General features: G+C 36.5%; 1 protein-coding gene across 7 annotated transcripts in view; it reads right to left on the reverse strand.

Moving 5' to 3' along the window:
* Positions 1-16,950, reverse strand: part of LOC123524075 (uncharacterized) — a 128,562-nt gene that overhangs the window by 23,309 nt on the left and 88,303 nt on the right. For all 7 annotated transcript variants that reach the window (XM_053539255.1, XM_053539254.1, XM_053539257.1 and 4 more), the window contains 6 exons: positions 14,724-14,952; positions 10,568-10,695; positions 8,593-8,761; positions 2,736-2,891; positions 1,882-2,031; positions 114-201 (listed from right to left, as the gene is read on the reverse strand). In XM_053539255.1, coding sequence (XP_053395230.1) covers positions 114-201; positions 1,882-2,031; positions 2,736-2,891; positions 8,593-8,761; positions 10,568-10,695; positions 14,724-14,952 — 920 coding nt within the window. The remainder of the gene's footprint in view (positions 1-113; positions 202-1,881; positions 2,032-2,735; positions 2,892-8,592; positions 8,762-10,567; positions 10,696-14,723; positions 14,953-16,950) is intronic.

Genomic DNA, 16,950 nt, shown 5'->3' on the forward strand with positions numbered 1-16,950 from the left:
TGTCAGGTGAACAGCAACTAAAGCAAAATTCTATAAAAACTATGGTACACAATTCTGTTATAATGTCAATGTATGCCATTTCTGAAAAGGTAAGTCATACAACAGTACAGTACCTTAACAAACAGAAACATCCAACTCCAGCCAGTAAAACAACTAAAAGCACACTGATAGCAATTCCCACAATTGCACCTGGCTTTAAACCTGGAAAAAAAAACAAGAAAGATGTCAAAACTGTATCAGACATGCCCATTGAATATTACATTTACAAAGTCCCCAAAAAAGGAGCATATCTAAAACATAAATTGGACACGTAATTCCAGACAATATGTTCAAGATGATTACCAAGTTTCATTCAAACTGGAGAGTAAATGTAAATGTACAAAGTCCAAAAAAAGGGGCCATAACTCTAGAGAATATGTATGAACATGATAGTCCTGAATACACCCATATCAACTATAAAGTTGATTCATACTAACTTTCGTTTTAGATGGATGGCGAACTGTAGGAGGAATCTTATACATAAGAAAGTGTGACAGACTAAGGGATGGACTGACTGATAGACAAGTCAGACATTATATGCCTTCTCGATCTGAAAGTTTCAGAAACAGCGGGGAGCATAAATCCCTAATAGAACAAGAGCTGTCACTAATGGTGACAAATGCCCCCGCAGCACCTTGACCTTTGACGTGGTGACCTTGACCTTTGACCTCGTGACCCCAAAGTCAGTAGGGGTGGTGTACTCAATAAGTACTATCAGCATGTGAAGTTTGAAGGTCCTGGGTGAAGTGGTTCGCATGTAAAGTGCCTTCATGCAAAAAGTTAATGTTGGCCCCTGTGACCTTGACCTTTGACCTGGAGACCCCAAAGTCAGTAGGGTTGGTGTACTCATAACATACTATCAGCATGTACAGTTTGATGGTCCTGGGTGAAGTGGTTCGCGAGTAAAGTGCCTTCATGCAAAAAGTTAATGTTGGCCCCTGTGACCTTGACCTTTGATCTGGTGACCCCAAAGTCAGTAGGAGTGGTGTACTCAATAAGTACTATCAGCATGTGAAGTTTGAAGGTCCTGGGTGCAGTAGTTCGCAAGTAAAAGGACTTCATGCAAAAAGTAAACGTTGGCCCCTGTGACCTTGACCTTTGACCTGGTGACCCCAAAGTCAGTAGGGGTGGTATACTCAATAAGTACTATCAGCATGTGAAGTTTGAAGGTCCTGGGTGCAGTGGTTCGCGAGTAAAGTGCCTTCATGCAAAAAGTTAACGTTGTGACAAACGAACTAACTAATGAACTAACGAACGAACGGACGGACTGTTGAAAACTAATATGCCTCCCTTTGGGGGCATAACAAATCTTACGCAAAATATTTTGACTTCCTCTCAAAACAAAAATCCTTCCCATTTTCTGCAAAAATATCATGTCATGAAAATAAAGTCATGGTCATGCAGTTTTCATTTGGGACTGAAAAGAATTGGACATTCTCTGCATACGTAAATGAGCCACACCATGAGAAAACCAACATAGTGCATTTGTGACCAGCATGGATCCAGACCAGCCTGTGCATTTGCACAGTCTGGTCAGGATCCATACTGTTTGCTTTCAAAGCCTATAATTGCAATTAGAGAAACCGTAAGTGAACAGCATGGGTCCTGATCAGACTGCGCGTATGTTGCATCCGCGCTGGTCTGGATCCATGCTGGTCAAAAATGCACTATGTTTGTTTTCTCATGGTGTGGCTCATTTAATCACAGCCAAAGTTCTTCATTCCCTTACCTAAATTAGCAGAATTGTAAAACTATAAATAAGGATTTTCAAAAGTATACTGAAATCACTGCTTCACATATCTCTAATAAAGAAAAAGAGCAGTATATATTGGCTCAACATACTGTTATCTTCTGGTACCCCTTTCTGCGGTTGACTCTTTGGTCCATAATCTCCATCATTTGTAATGCCTCTCACTGTTACAATGTAAGTTTGTTCCTCCTCCAAGTTATTCAGCACAACCCTTGCTTCACCTGATGCTGCGACATTTAGGGCTGAAGTGAAAAACAACCGTAGTACTACTGTTAAACGTACTAATTCTAGCTCAAATCTGAAAAAGTTTACATGCAATCATTTTTTACATAAAGAAGAATCTGGTTTTAGTGATGCAAGAACCAACAATGTAATGCTTTTTGTTTTAGTTGGATTTATAGTCAAATCAACGCAACTTTAGTCATGGTTATTTTACAGCTTTTGGTGGCAGAGGAAGAAAGCATATGCATTCAGGCATGGAAAGGCATCTAAGGTGGAAGCAGCAACTTCCCATAAGCCTGCTTCCTCACATGGAAAAATCCACCAAGCACATTGGTTAGGGACAAGTAAATGGAAGTCAGCAATTCTCACTCCTTGGCCAAATAGTCCTGCCACTGTAATGGCCAAATAATTTTTAGTCAGTAGCTTAAACTTACCAAGAAAGTATTTCCTGATCCCTGAACCCTTAACCCTTAGCCTGCTAAATTTCTATAATGGACTGGTCCATCATTCAATTTGGGCAATACCATTTATTATTCGAAGGGGTGTTTACTGAAAATTTACTGACTGAATAGCGAACAGTGCAGACCATGATCAGACTGCACGGATGTGCAGGCTGATCTTGGTCTGCACTGGTCGCAAAGGCAGAATTACTGCCGCCAGCAGGCAAAGGGTTAAAGGAAATTTATAAGAACAGAAAACAGAAAATATAAGTTTGCAGTCTTACATTGCTGGTTTCCTTCATGCAGTTTGTTATATTGTACATTGTACATGGCTATATATGGCTCATCTGATTTACATGTCAGTTTATCCCACGTGACAACTAGTGTGTTATCATCAGGTCCTGTCCACACAGCCACATTTTGAGGCTCCCTCTTTGGGTCTGAAAACAACAAGAGCTGTCAGTGGACAGCGCACTCGACTATTCTCAGTGCTTGATAGTATAATATAAGCTATCAGTAAAACTTTAACATTATAATAAGCATATTCTAAATCAAAAAGGGGCTATAATTCAGTCAAAATGCTTGATAGAGTTGCCACCTCCTTTTTAATATCTCAATGGACTTTGAAAATATTTGGGGTGGTACGTAAACTTTTAACATTACAATAAGCATATTCTAAGTCGAAAAGGGGCCATAATTCAGTCAAAATGCTTGATAGAGTTGCCTCGTCCTTTTTACAGAATCATATGGGAAAATTAGACCCATCGTGAAAATCACCACAAAAGCCGATAATACGTTTGGCCAGTTAAATCTGCTGTCGAGACTGTTCGCTAGTTTTCGGCTTACTCCGTATTTCAGGCCGACGTCTAACCCTTCTTCGCCAATGTACCGTTACATTAATACTTTTGATCATATAGATTTAGGGATATTGTTAAGTCTAATTTACAGTGATTGCAAAGATAGATTAGAAAATAGAAACCTAAATGGCTGTTGTTGGTTTAATCAGAATAACATTTATAACGGTATTCTCAACAAACACATTATTATAAAACCAAACAATGACTTTCCAAAAGTAAATTCTACTTTCTTACAATCAGATGGAAACTCGCTTTTATAATACTTTCTTTGATGTTCATGATTATGAAATAAAGATTTTAAGTAGTTTTTTATGTAATCAAATAACTGCACATTTATTATTATGCCGTGAGCGGTGTCCAACTAGCTTAGAATTTTATGCAAGCTCGAAGACCGAAATTCAACTTCATAACTTATTGAACTTTGATCCTAAGCTACAACTGAAGATCGAAAAACGTCAAATTGCAAAATAGCTTTTAATTTGGGGCCAGCCGTCAGTGATCAAAATTTATTATATTCAAAAAGCCAAATTTCGATCTCGTATTGAATGAACAGCCTGTTCCAAGATTGATATTGAAATGAAAAAGTCAAATATCGAGCAAGCAATTAGTGTCGAGCCATCTCGAAAATCGTACTAAGCTGAATTTCAGAATAATACTGAAACTGCGATCTGCTCAAGATTCAAAGATTAAAAATCGTGCAAGATCGGATATATCGAAATTCAAGTTTTATGCCCCCGGCATCTACTGATGCGGGAGGCATATAGTGATTGTCCTGTCCGTCCGTCCGTTCGTTCGTCCGTCCGTCCGTCCATCCGTACGAGGTTAACCAAATGGGACCGTTTCGTCTAGCATCAATACCCCTTACTAGAATGACTTGATACAAATGCAGATGTAACCTGTGACCATTCCTCATCTTCAGACATCACCTGATCTCAGTTTGACCTTGACCTTGAACTTGACCTCGTTTTGGACTTAGGTTGCTTTGTATCGACAAGGATGCCACCGGGGCATCAAACGTTTATTGAACACAGCTCCTTGTTAAAAATCTAAATAGATTATTCTCGGTATTATATTTCAAGCATACTCGAATTTTCAAAGCAATCGAATCTAAAACAGGTATTGAACGTGAAACTATCTTTTAAACAACCAGCTTCCGGGAAAACCCAGTACTGGTGTCATATGAGAAGTCATGGTCGTGACCCCTTTCACGGATGCTCGAACCCACGACCCCTGGGTTGAGCGGCCGACACATTATTCACTGGACGACCGCTCCTCTCAAAATATTTGAATTTCGGTCATCCTGCTGGATCTAATTTCAATTCTGCCTCGAAATTCGACGAATTCTTTTTACTTTAATTTCGATTTCCGAGTCTGTGCGAAATTCAATGTAAGCGAAATTCAACATCATCCTTTCAAAATTTGAATTTTGATTTTCTATTTCTAACTTGCCCAAAATATGCCGCCTAAAATGTCAACGTTTCTTTTTTAAATTTTGAACTTCGATCCTCAAGCTGTTTAAAATTGATTATTGGCTGTAAACAAATTATATTATGGAGCGTCCACTAATTTATAAATCTGTACATGTGTGCTGTTTAGCGGGTGAGAAGATATCAGTCTTTACCGTTAAGAAGCTTAAATTCCGTAAGAATTGACGGAAACATACGAGAATGTTCGAGTCTTTCCGATAAGGAAAAAAAACCTGTACTCATCTGCAAAATGCTTAAAAAAGACCATTTTCTTCTTCACTTAGAAAACTGAAATTAGTATGAAACAATAGCTAAATGAATATAGATTACTAAGTCGTTTGCAAAGGTCTTTAAGCACACATAAGAATCTATTTAGTCTTTGTTAAACAGAAGAAATTTCAGCAAAATATCCATATTTTACTATATTTCTAATTGTAGATAGACAGACATAAAGTATTCGCAAAAAAGACCATTTTCTTTTAAATTCATTTTTAAAATAAAATATTCATAAGAAAGACAATGCATTGAATATTATCACATCGTTTGCAAAGCTAAAATACCTATAATATTTTTTCCATGAATTCAAATAAAGTAAAGGACCCCTTCTTTGCGCTATATAAAATATTTTCACTCGTGTGAAAAATCGATGGGTCTAATTTTCCCATATGGGGGACACGATGGTAAACAAGTATGCAAAATATCAAAGCAATATCTCAATGGACTTTGAAAATATTTGGGGCAAACTTTAACATTTGTGTGACGCTAACGCTCACCCAGAAGCCGGGGCGAATAGGAAAGCTCCCCTATTCTTTGAACAGTCAAGCTAAAAATCAGCATAATTGTGGGGACTACTGAACAAGAAAGGCAATGAATATATTATTGTTGGGGTCAATAAACAAGAAAGACAACTGATTTATTACTGTTAGGGCAGGCAACCAAACAAGAGCTGTCCATAAGACAGTGCGCTCCACTATTTGGCAATTTGACAGTAAAATGAATATATGTCTCAATAAGAGACCTCTACTTTAAAAGGAAGATACACCAAGGGGCATAATTCTGAAAAGAACACAAATCAGAGTTATTGGGAATGTTACCACACATGCAGATGATGATGGTAAGGATTTATTTTGAGTTTCAAGTCATTATCTTACATAGTACCAAAGTTATGTCCAGAAAACGAAGCTTGTTAAAAAATTTAACTATGAAAGGGGCATAATTTGGTCAAAAATACAAATCAGAGTTATGGCGATTGTTACCTCACATGCAGATGATGATGGTAAAGATATATTTTTGAGTTTCAAGTCATTATCTTACATAGTAACAAAGTTATGTCCAGAAAACGAAGCTTGTTAAAAAATTTAACTATGAAAGGGGCATAATTTGGTCAAAAATACAAACCAGAGTTAAGGGGATTGTTACCATACATGCAGATGATGATGATAAAGATACATTTTAAGTTCAAGTTTTTATCTTATACTGCATTAAAGTTATATCCAGAAAGCGAAGATTGCAAAAAAAAAACTTTAAGTACAAAAGGGGCATAATTCTGTCAAAAATAAAATTAGAGTTATGGGGTTTGTAACCACACATGCAGATGATGATTATAAAGAATTTTTTTAATTTCAAGTCATTATCTTTTAAAGTACCAAAGATATGTCTATAAACAAATCTTCTGAAAAAAAATTACCGGTAACATGAAAATAATTCAAAGTATAACAACTTTGTGACCTTGAACTTTGGTATTATGGGCTCAGCCCCTACACATACTTTGTTTGTATACTGGACAGTGTTTATGTGAAGTTACAACAAGTTATAAGCAATGTCGAGCCCGTCAGCTGTCAAAAGGACTGGGAGTTGCACACGACACTCTGTCTCGTTGAGGCAAACATTTATGAAAAAAAAAAAAAAAGATTGCAAAAAGTTAAAATATAAGTTATTTGTAGTAACAACAAAGGGAAGTAAATGTTAAAAAAAAAATTTCTAAGTCCATCCAAAAATCCTTATCAGTAGAGAAAGGTCAAAATACACCTCAAAATTGGATGTAACATGCATGTTGTACTACAGAAAAGTGGTCTTGATTTTTCCCTATGACCAGTAATGAAAAAGTTACAATATAAGCTATTTATAGTAACAACAAAGGGAAGTAATTCTAAATTTTTGCGAATGACACTCCACCTCATGATGGTGAACATTTGTGCCAAGTTACATCAAAATCCCTCCATGCATGAAGAAGAAATGCTCTGGACAAAGTCATTATTGAATTTGACCTTTGACCTCTAAGTGTGACCTTGATCTTTGAGATAGGAACCTGGGGTTTGCGCACGTCACTCCGTCTCACTGAGGTTTACATTCATGCCAAATATAAACAAGATTGCTCCATGCATGTCAAAGTCATGGTCCGGACAAACAAATCCGGACAGACGGACGCACGCACATACACGGAACAGCCATTTGGACAACTAAGTCTTCGCTTCTGCAAGCGGGCTCGACAATAACTTAAGTATAACAACTTGGTGACTTTGACCTTGGGTATAATGGGACCAACCCCTGTATATACTTTGTTTGTATGCTGGACCATGTTTATGTAAAGTTACAGTAAAATATAAGCAACAGTAACAAAGATATGACAGAAAAACAAAGGTTGCCGAAAAACTTTTACCTTAAAAATAACCTAATTATAACAACTTGGTGACCTTGACCTAGGGTATAATGGGCCCAGCCCCCTATACATACTTTGTTTGTATACTGGACAATGATTATGTGAAGTTACAATAAGATATAAGCAATAGTAACAAAGATATGACAGAAAAACAAAGGTTGCCGAAAAACTTTAACCTTAAAAATAACCTAAGTATAACACCTTGGTGACCTTGACCTTGGGTATAATGGGCTCAGCCCTTACACATACTTTGTTTGTATACTGGACAGTGTTTATGTGAAGTTACAGCAAGATATAAGCAACAGTAACAAAGATATGACAGAAAAACAAAGGTTGCCAAAAAACTTTAACCAAGAAAGTCATGCCGATGCCAACGCCGGGGCGAGTAGAATAGCCCCCCTTTTCTCCGAATAGGGGAGCTAAAAAGGCACTGCATATATTATTATTGTTGGGGTCAGTGAACACAAAAGGCAATGGATATATTATCATTGGGGTCTGTCAAAGGCAGTGTTTGTATTACTGTTGGGCTCTTCGGACAAGAAATGCTATGAACATATTAATATTGGGGTCTGTGAGCATAATAGACAATGAATTTATTCTCGAGTTCAGTGAACAAGAAAGGCAATGGATACATTACTGTTGAGGTCAGTGAACAAGAAAGGCAATCGATAATTTATTGTTGAGGTCAGTGAATAAGAAAGGCGATGGATATATCATTGTTGAGGTCAGTGAACAAGAAAGGCTACGGATATATTATTGTTGAGGTCAGTGAACAAGAAAGGCAATGGATATATTATTGTTGAGGTCAGTGAATAAGAAAGGCGATGGATATATCATTGTTGAGGTCAGTGAACAAGAAAGGCTACGGATATATTATTGTTGAGGTCAGTGAACAAGAAAGGCAATGGATATATTATTGTTGAGGTCAGTGAACAAGAAAGGCAATGGATATATTATTGTTGAGGTCAGTGAACAAGAAAGGCAATTGATATATTACTGCTGAGGTCAGTGAACAAGAAAGGCTATGGATATATTATTGTTGCGGTCAGTGAACAAGTAAGGCAATGGATATATACTGAGGTCAGTGAACAAGAAAGACAACAGAATTATTATTGTTGAGATCAGTGAACAAGAAAGGCAATGCAAAATAAACACTTACAGGCATTTTTAAGGTAGACACAATCTTGCCATTCTACACCACTGCTGCCTTGCTCTGTCAACACACTTACACCATACAGAAAGTCTTGTGGTGAGTTTTCTGGATTAATTTGTAGAACAGCTTTTCTCGTGGTCGAAGAGAATCTTTCCCCCTTAACAATGTTTCTATTCTGTAAGAACAACAATATTGATATTCTTAACAAAATTTGAGACTGGTTTTTGTTTCCCATATCACTTTGAACATTTGAATAGAAGATAAATAAATATTTAGTATCTGGCAACGGCATATAGTGAAATATGCAGAAAACTAGAGATGCTTTTGAGAAAAGTGCATGTCTCCCACAACTGCCTAATCATCTATATAGTAAGTCAGTCTTTATAATTATACTGTTTATTTAAAACGTACCCTATTCTACTAATTACGCATGCGATTTCGTGCAGACAAAACGTACCCTATACTACTAATTAGTAGTATAGGGTACGTTTTGCCTGCATGAAAGCACATGCGAAATGAGGATTTTTCAATAATTCAAGGGCCATAATTCCAAAGTGCCTGGGCTGATTTGGCTAGTTATCAAACTTGGCCGAGGTCTTATGGTCAGACACAGTTTGTTCAAGTTTGGTGAGAAATGTTCAATTAAGAGTGCGGACAGGCTTTGTGACAGACAGACAGACACACACACACACACACACACACACACACACACACACAGACAGACAGACAGGAGTAAATCAATATGTCTCCCACACCACTGTGTGGTGGGAGACATAATAACCTAGACTTGGTACAAAAACTTTTCAAAAGGCAGAGTGGATTTCGGCCACGCTACAAAGTTTTTGTACCAGGTCTAGGTTATTTTCTGCATATTTCACTATATGCACACAACATAAAGTTCCATTTCATTTTATTATTTACAACATAATGTTAAGAAATTCTCATTTAGTTGAGAAATACACTATAATGAAGTCTTGCTACAACACTGATTCCATTTTACATGAAAAGTTAGAAATTAATACAATACGCACAAAAAACAGGCAAAGCAATATCACTTACAGTGTGACTAATATGAATTATATTTTAATGTTAACTTGCCGTAATTCAACAAACAAAATCCATTAAACTAGAGATAATTTTTCAAGAAAAACAAGTTTCTCCTACTTACAATGCAGAAATTGAAAAACGTAACAAATTAAGGGCCATAACTCCAGGGAAAATCACTGAACTATAAAAGTCAGAAGCCATACACAATAAGACTTGGAAATAGTATATACTGCAAAGTTTGGTGGAATTTCAACCAGTGGTAATGGAGAATAAGCTGCACAGATATCAAAGAATTTGATAATCAAAGGGCATGACTCTGCTGAAAATCATTTAATTAGGACACGATTCTGGTTAGCACAACTACACTTCACACTAAGCATTCATGCGGTTCTGTGTAATTCAGCCTAATGGTATAAAGCAAGTAATGTAAACACTGTAAAATATGAAAAATCAGGGACTATAACTCTGCTGAAAATCCCTGATCCCAAACATGCTGTTGATGTAATGCAAAACTAGGCTTGGCACTGATAACTTCTGTAAAGTTTGGTGGAATTCTGCCCAATGGTGTAAGAGAAGTTGCCAAAATATCACAAGATTTGACAAATAAAGGGCCGTTAAGTCCACTAAAAATCAATGAACCTGAACATGCCATTAAGGTGCATATTAAGACTTGGCACTGACCACCCAAAAATTTAAGAGAAGTGGCCAAATCATCATAAAGTTTGATAAATGAAAGGCACAAATCGCTGAACCCGAAAATGCTGACAATATGCATATCTAGGCTTGGCACAAATCACTCTTGTAAAATTTAGTGCAAGTGCACCTAGTGGTGTTGGAGGAGTTGCCTGGACAATTTTTTGACATACAGGTAAACAGACAGCACTAAATAAATATGTCTCATCCATTACATGTGGAAGTAATAATAAAGACTCACCTCACATTCTCCATTTTTGTTTCTACACCTGACTACCATATAACTGGTGGCCTTTTCTGCTTCTGTCCAACTCACAGAAACATTTGAGATGTTGGCAGCCTCAACTATAAACTGTGGCTGGACTATTCCTGAAAAAGAAAGCAGAAATGACAAACATGAAACAAGTTTAGGATTAGGGTAGATGCCCTTGCTACTGCAGTATACTGTTATGGTAGTTCTGCACGTTTGGATTGAATTTTTCTCTACAATGTAGAATTTGATTAAACTCTGATTTTTCAAAACTTCAGAACTTACATAGAAAATTCAGCAAAATTAATAACAAGAGGGCCATAATGGCCCTATATCGCTCACCTGTTATCATTGCACTTCAGGACAAGAAGGTCAAAAAATCGTAATCAAGATCAATCAAAAGAATTATGAGTAAATATAGTTGAAATTTTCTTAAAGGTACAGGTATGTCAAAATACACCTAAAAATTGGAGGAACCATCCATGTTGTACCACAGAAAAGTGGTCTCGGTTTTTCCCTGCGGCCAATAACAAAGAAGTTACTAAATAAGCTATCTATAGTAACATAAAATAAAGTAACCCCTGGGGCTGGGTCAATTTGACCCTGGGGGGGTCAAGATTTGAAAATGTTTTGTAGAGGTCCACTAGGCAATGCTGCATGTCAAATATCTAAGCTCTTCTGGTTTATTTTTAGAAAACTTTGAAGATTTTTCTATGTACAATCAAGTAACCCCATGGGGCAGGGTCAATTTGATCCAGGGGGTCATAATTTGAACAAATTATGTAGAAGTCTACTAGGCAATACTACATGTCAAATATCTAAGACCTAGGCCTTCTGGTTTATTTTTAGATTTTTTTTTAAGATTTTCCTATGTAAAATCAAGTGACCCCTGGGGCGGGGTCAATTTTAAACCCGTGTGACATGATTTGAACAAATTTTGTAGAGGTCTACTAGGCAATGCTACATGTGAAATATCTAAGCTCTAGGCCTTCAGGTTTATTTTTAGAAAAATTTTGAAGATTTTTCTATGTAAAATCAAGTGACCCCTGGGGCGGGGTCAATTTTGACCCAGGGGGTCATGATTTGAACAAATGTTGTAGAGGTCTACTAGGCAATGCTACATGTGAAATATCTAAGCTCTAGGCCTTCTGGTTTATTTTTAGAAAATTTTTGAAGACTTTTCTATGTAAAATCAAGTGACCCCTAGGGCGGGGTCAATTTTGACCCCGTGGTCATGATTTCAACAACTCTAGTAGAGGTCCACTAGGCATTGCTACATTCAAATACTAAGCTCTAGGGCTTCTGAGTTTTGAGAAGAAGATTTTTTAAATTTTCCTATGTAAAATCAAGTGACCCCTTGGCGGGGTCAAATTTGACCCGGGTACCATGATTTGAACAAATTTTGTAGGTCCACTAGGCAATGCTAATGTAAATATTAAGCTAAAAGCCTTCTGTTATTTTTTTGAAATTTTTAAAATTTTCCTATGTAAAATCAAGTGACCCGGTCATGATTTGAACAATATTGTAGAGGTCTACTAGCAATGCTACATGTCAAATATCTAAGCTAGGGCTTCTGTTTCAGAAGAAGATATTTTAAGATTTTCTCTTATGTAAAAATCAAGTGACCCCTGGGGGTCATGATTTGAACAAATTTAGTAGAGGTCCACTAGGCAATGCTTCACACCAAATATCTAAGCTCTAGGGCTTCTGGTTTTTGAGAAGATTTTTAAAGTTTTTCCTTTCGGTTGCCATGGCAACCAGAGTTCTGCATGGAATTCAATTCTTTGAAAAATTTTGAAAGGGGGCCACCCAAGGATCATTCCTGTGAAGTTTGGTGTAATTCTGCCTAGTGGTTTTCAAGAAGAAGATTTGTTTACAAATTGTTGACGCACGACGGATGACTGACGACGGACATCAAGCGGTCACAACAGCTCACCTTGTCACTTCGTGACAGGTGAGCTAAAAATATCTAAGTCCAAAGGACAGGAACAACAAAGGGAAGAAATTTAACCAAAAAGAAAAAAAAATCTTACAAGGTATAGATATGTCAAAATATACCTAAAAACTGGAGGTACCATCCATGCTGTACCACAGAAAAGTGGTCTTGGTTTTTCCCTACGGCCAATAATAAAAAAGTTACTAAAAATAAGCTATTTTTAGTAACGTAAATGTGAAGTAATTAAAAAAAATAATATTATAAGTGAACAAAAGAAGGATCTGTCAAATAAATCTGTTGACATAAAAGAAATTTCAGATCAGTATCTTCATTAGTTACGGAGATATACCCATTTTAATTTGAAATGAATTGAGGTAATTTGACATAAAATCAGTACATAGTTATCTACCCTGATTGTCTCAGTCCAACTAATAACAATAATGAAATTTCAAATAAGTCCTTTAATGATTTGCTGATATAAATCCATATTTATTACAATCAGGGGAGGTAATCAAATATAAAATAACTCTGGAACCTACGATTGGATCTGATTTGTCATGGAATCCAAGATTTATTGTTGCTGAAGATATTTTGGAAGTTTGTATCAAATAAAACCATAAATGAAGTCTCTATATGGCTGCAAAAGCCAAAATAGCCAATTTTGGACCTTTAAAGGGCCATAACTCTGGAACCCATGAGGGAATCTGGCCAGTTCAAGAAAGGAATTGAGATCTTGTGGTGATACAAGTTGTGTGCAAGTTTGGTTAAAATCAAATCATAAATGAAGCTGATGTTGTGCAGACAAGGTCAAAATAGCCAATTTTGGTCCTTTCAGGGGCCATAACTCTGGAACCAATTAAGGGATCTGGCCGGTTCAAGAAAGGAACTGAGATCTTATGGTGACACAAGTTTTGTGCAAGTTTGATTAAATTCAAATCATAAATGAAGCTGCTATTATGCAGACAAGGTCAAAATAGCTAATTCCGGCCCTATCAGGGGCCATAACTCTGGAACCGATTAAGGGATCTGGCTGGTTCATAAAAGGAATCAAGATCTTATGGTAACACAAGTTTTGTGTACGTTTGGTTAAAATCAAATAAATGAAGCTGCTGTTGTGCAGACAAGGTCAAAATAGCTAATTTTGACCCCTTCAGGGGCCATAACTCTGGAACCCATAATGGAATCTTGCCAGTTCCAGAAAGGAACCAAGATCTTACGGTGATACAGGTTGTGTGCAAGTTTGGTTAAAATCAAATCATAAATAAAGCTGCTATTGTGCAGACAAGGTCAAAATAGCTATTTTTGGGCCTTTCAGGGGCCATAACTCTGGAACCCATAATGGAATCTGGCCAGTTCCAGAAAGAAACCAAGATCTTATGGTGATACAAGTTGTGTGCAAGTTAGAATGGTAAAAATCAAATCATAAATAAAGCTGCTATTGTGCAGACAAGCTCAAAATGGCTAATTTTGGCCCTTTCAGGGGCCATAACTCTAGAACCCATAATGGGATCTGGCCAGTTCAAGAAAGGAACCGAGATCTTATGGTGATACAAGTTGTGTGCAAGTTTGGTTAAAATAAAATCATAAATGAAACAACTATCGTGCAGACAAGAAATTGTTGACGGACGCACGGATGCACTGACTGACGACAGATGACGGATGAAGGGTGATCACAAAAGCTCACCTTGTCACTATGTGACAGGTGAGCTAAAAATGATAGGGTTGTGTGCTTCAAGTTTTTACTAGGCTGATTTAAAAAATTTGAACCTCAGGCAATTTTTCATATTGGGAGTCTACAGGAAAATCATAACATTTCTGCGAATAGAAATTAATCAAAACTAATAAATCTGGCCAACTGCAAGGCTGCACTCTGAAACTAGTCATGAAACTTATAAATCTGATCAACTGCAAGGCTGCACTCTAAAACCAGTATCAAAACTTAAAACTGACCAACTGCAAGGCTGCACTCTAAAACCAGAATCAAAACTTATAAATCTAACACTGCAAGGCTGCACTCTAAAAACCAGTATCAAAACTTGTAAAATCTGACCAACTGCATGACTACATTCTGATTCTAGTCTTGAAACCCTTTTCTATAATGTCCAAACCTGTAAGTAGCATTAACATTATCTATATCTCTCAGGTTATGTAAAAACCTAATTTCTTTTACACCTTCTCATTCACTGAATTACAACAGAAACTAAGTCTTACCTTTAGTGGCAGCTGATATAAGCAATGTGGAGTTATCTTCTGATGTACCATTACTATTTCTGGCCTTGATGGAGAACACATAGCTTATATTACACAGCAAGCCTGAACTACAACCGACTGTTAAATCTTCAGCCCAGTTCACATCGATTGGTGTCCTAGTCTGATTGACGGCTGTGAATACACCATCTAGTCCTTTCATTTGACCATTTTTATCTTCCTCTCGGATTGGCTGGAAAAAATATTTAATTTCTATTTTCAAAAGTACTGTAAGTCTTTGCAACTAGCTGTTAGTACTGTGATAATGCTGATATACACTGAGCATTTAAACCTCATTTGCATAATTAAAGCATTCACAAGTGTAAACAAGGGCTGTCTGTAAGAGTGCGTTCCACTATTCGGTGATTTGTCAGTAAAAAAATTTATTTCTCAATAAGAGACCTCTACTTAAAAAGGAAGATCTACCAAGATATAAAAAGACCCTACTACTCAGAGGGGTAAAAGGTCAAGTATGGAAGGGGTAATGACATTCTTTATTTTGATGGAGTTAAATTACATCAGAAAAATCTGTCCAAGAAACTATATGCACATTAGTATTTAAAAGACTTCACTATACTCAAATTATATTTCAATTTATTTTTTATTTATTTCTATTTTATTTATTTATTTATTTCATTTATTACTACAGCAGATGATGATGATAAAGATACTTTTTAAGTTTCAAATTATATTGTACTAAAGTTATTTCCGAAAAGCGAAGATTGCCAAAAAACTTTTAAGTATGAAAGGTGCATAATCATATCAAAAAAACAATAAGAGTTATGGGGAGTGTAACCACACATGCAGACGATGATTATAAACAGATATTTTTAATTTCAAGTCATTAGCTTTAAAAGTACCAAAGATATGTCTACAAACGAAGCTTTCGAAAAAAATCAACACGAAAATAACCTAAGTATATAACAACCTGGTGAACTTGCCTATAATGGGCTCAGCCCCTACATATACTTTGTTTGTAGTGACATGTAATTAAACTTGGACCAATGGGAGGGCTCTTTTCATCCTGGCATAATTGAACAATTTGGTGAGGAACACTTGCAGGCACATACCAAAATCAAAGTGCTCCCACTCGTCCCTCCCCAAGAGCGCTCTTTCAACCCAGGATATCTGAACACTTACATTTGTAGAGACACAGAATGCAAATACAATCAAAGTGGTCTTGTGGTTAGAAAGAGTTTAAAGTTTTTCATAAACTATGAACTTTGGACCCTTTCATCAGGTATTTAAATTTCGAAAGGACAATTAGATCACAGCCAATTCAAGCCTACCGTGCTTTAAAAGATTTAAAGTTTCCTTTTGGCTCCATGCCACCAAAGTCGATGGATCACTCTTGAAATTTGAAAGGGTAATACATCAGATCATTTCTGATGATTTTGGTGTAATCTGCCACAAGGATTTGCAAAACAATATATTTTTGAATTGTTGATGGACAAGACAGTTTTTTACGCAGTATATCGAATAAGCTGTCACAAAACTTGACCATGCCTTTTGGCTCCAGGAGCTAAACAAAGTTTCTGAAAATTCAACAAGAAATAGATATGTCACACCAAATATCAGGGTGAGAACGCACCTATTCTTCAAATAGTGATTTAAAATGTTTTTTTTGTTTTGTGTTAACGCGTTTGTTGAACAGATTCTTAAATGTTGAAAGGGGCATTAACCTAACAGTGTTCCTGGGTTTGTAATTGACAACTGTTCTCTGCAAGAACTGAAATCCAATTTTATCAGAGATGTGATGGACTAATGAATTTCAGACACAATGTCGTATCAATAGCACGGTACATAAGCCCCGCCTGAGATCGAACTTCAGAGACCACACGCGATCCGTAGAAAACAGCCTTACCTACTGACTAATGCGAGTGGAGCTAAAATGTTTATACCTTCAAAAGTCAGAGTAAATGGCCAGCATATCTTATTCAAACTATAAGAATCAAGTTATAGTAAAACATTTACTCATTTGATCTGATAATTATACTGACTCAGCTAAAAGGTTAAAGACAATGTTTTTTTGTTTGTATCTTGATGATAGAAACTCTGGTAAAAACTTATAACATCAACAAAATAATATTTTGCTGTTACTTAAAAAAACAAAACAAAAAAAAAACATTCAAGTTAGAATGTGTCTTCAAACTTTAGCACCATTTCAAAATAAAAGTTGCAAAATACAATG

Source organism: Mercenaria mercenaria, chromosome 3 (genome assembly GCF_021730395.1).
Source record: "Mercenaria mercenaria strain notata chromosome 3, MADL_Memer_1, whole genome shotgun sequence".
Taxonomy (NCBI): Eukaryota; Metazoa; Mollusca; class Bivalvia; order Venerida; family Veneridae; genus Mercenaria; species Mercenaria mercenaria.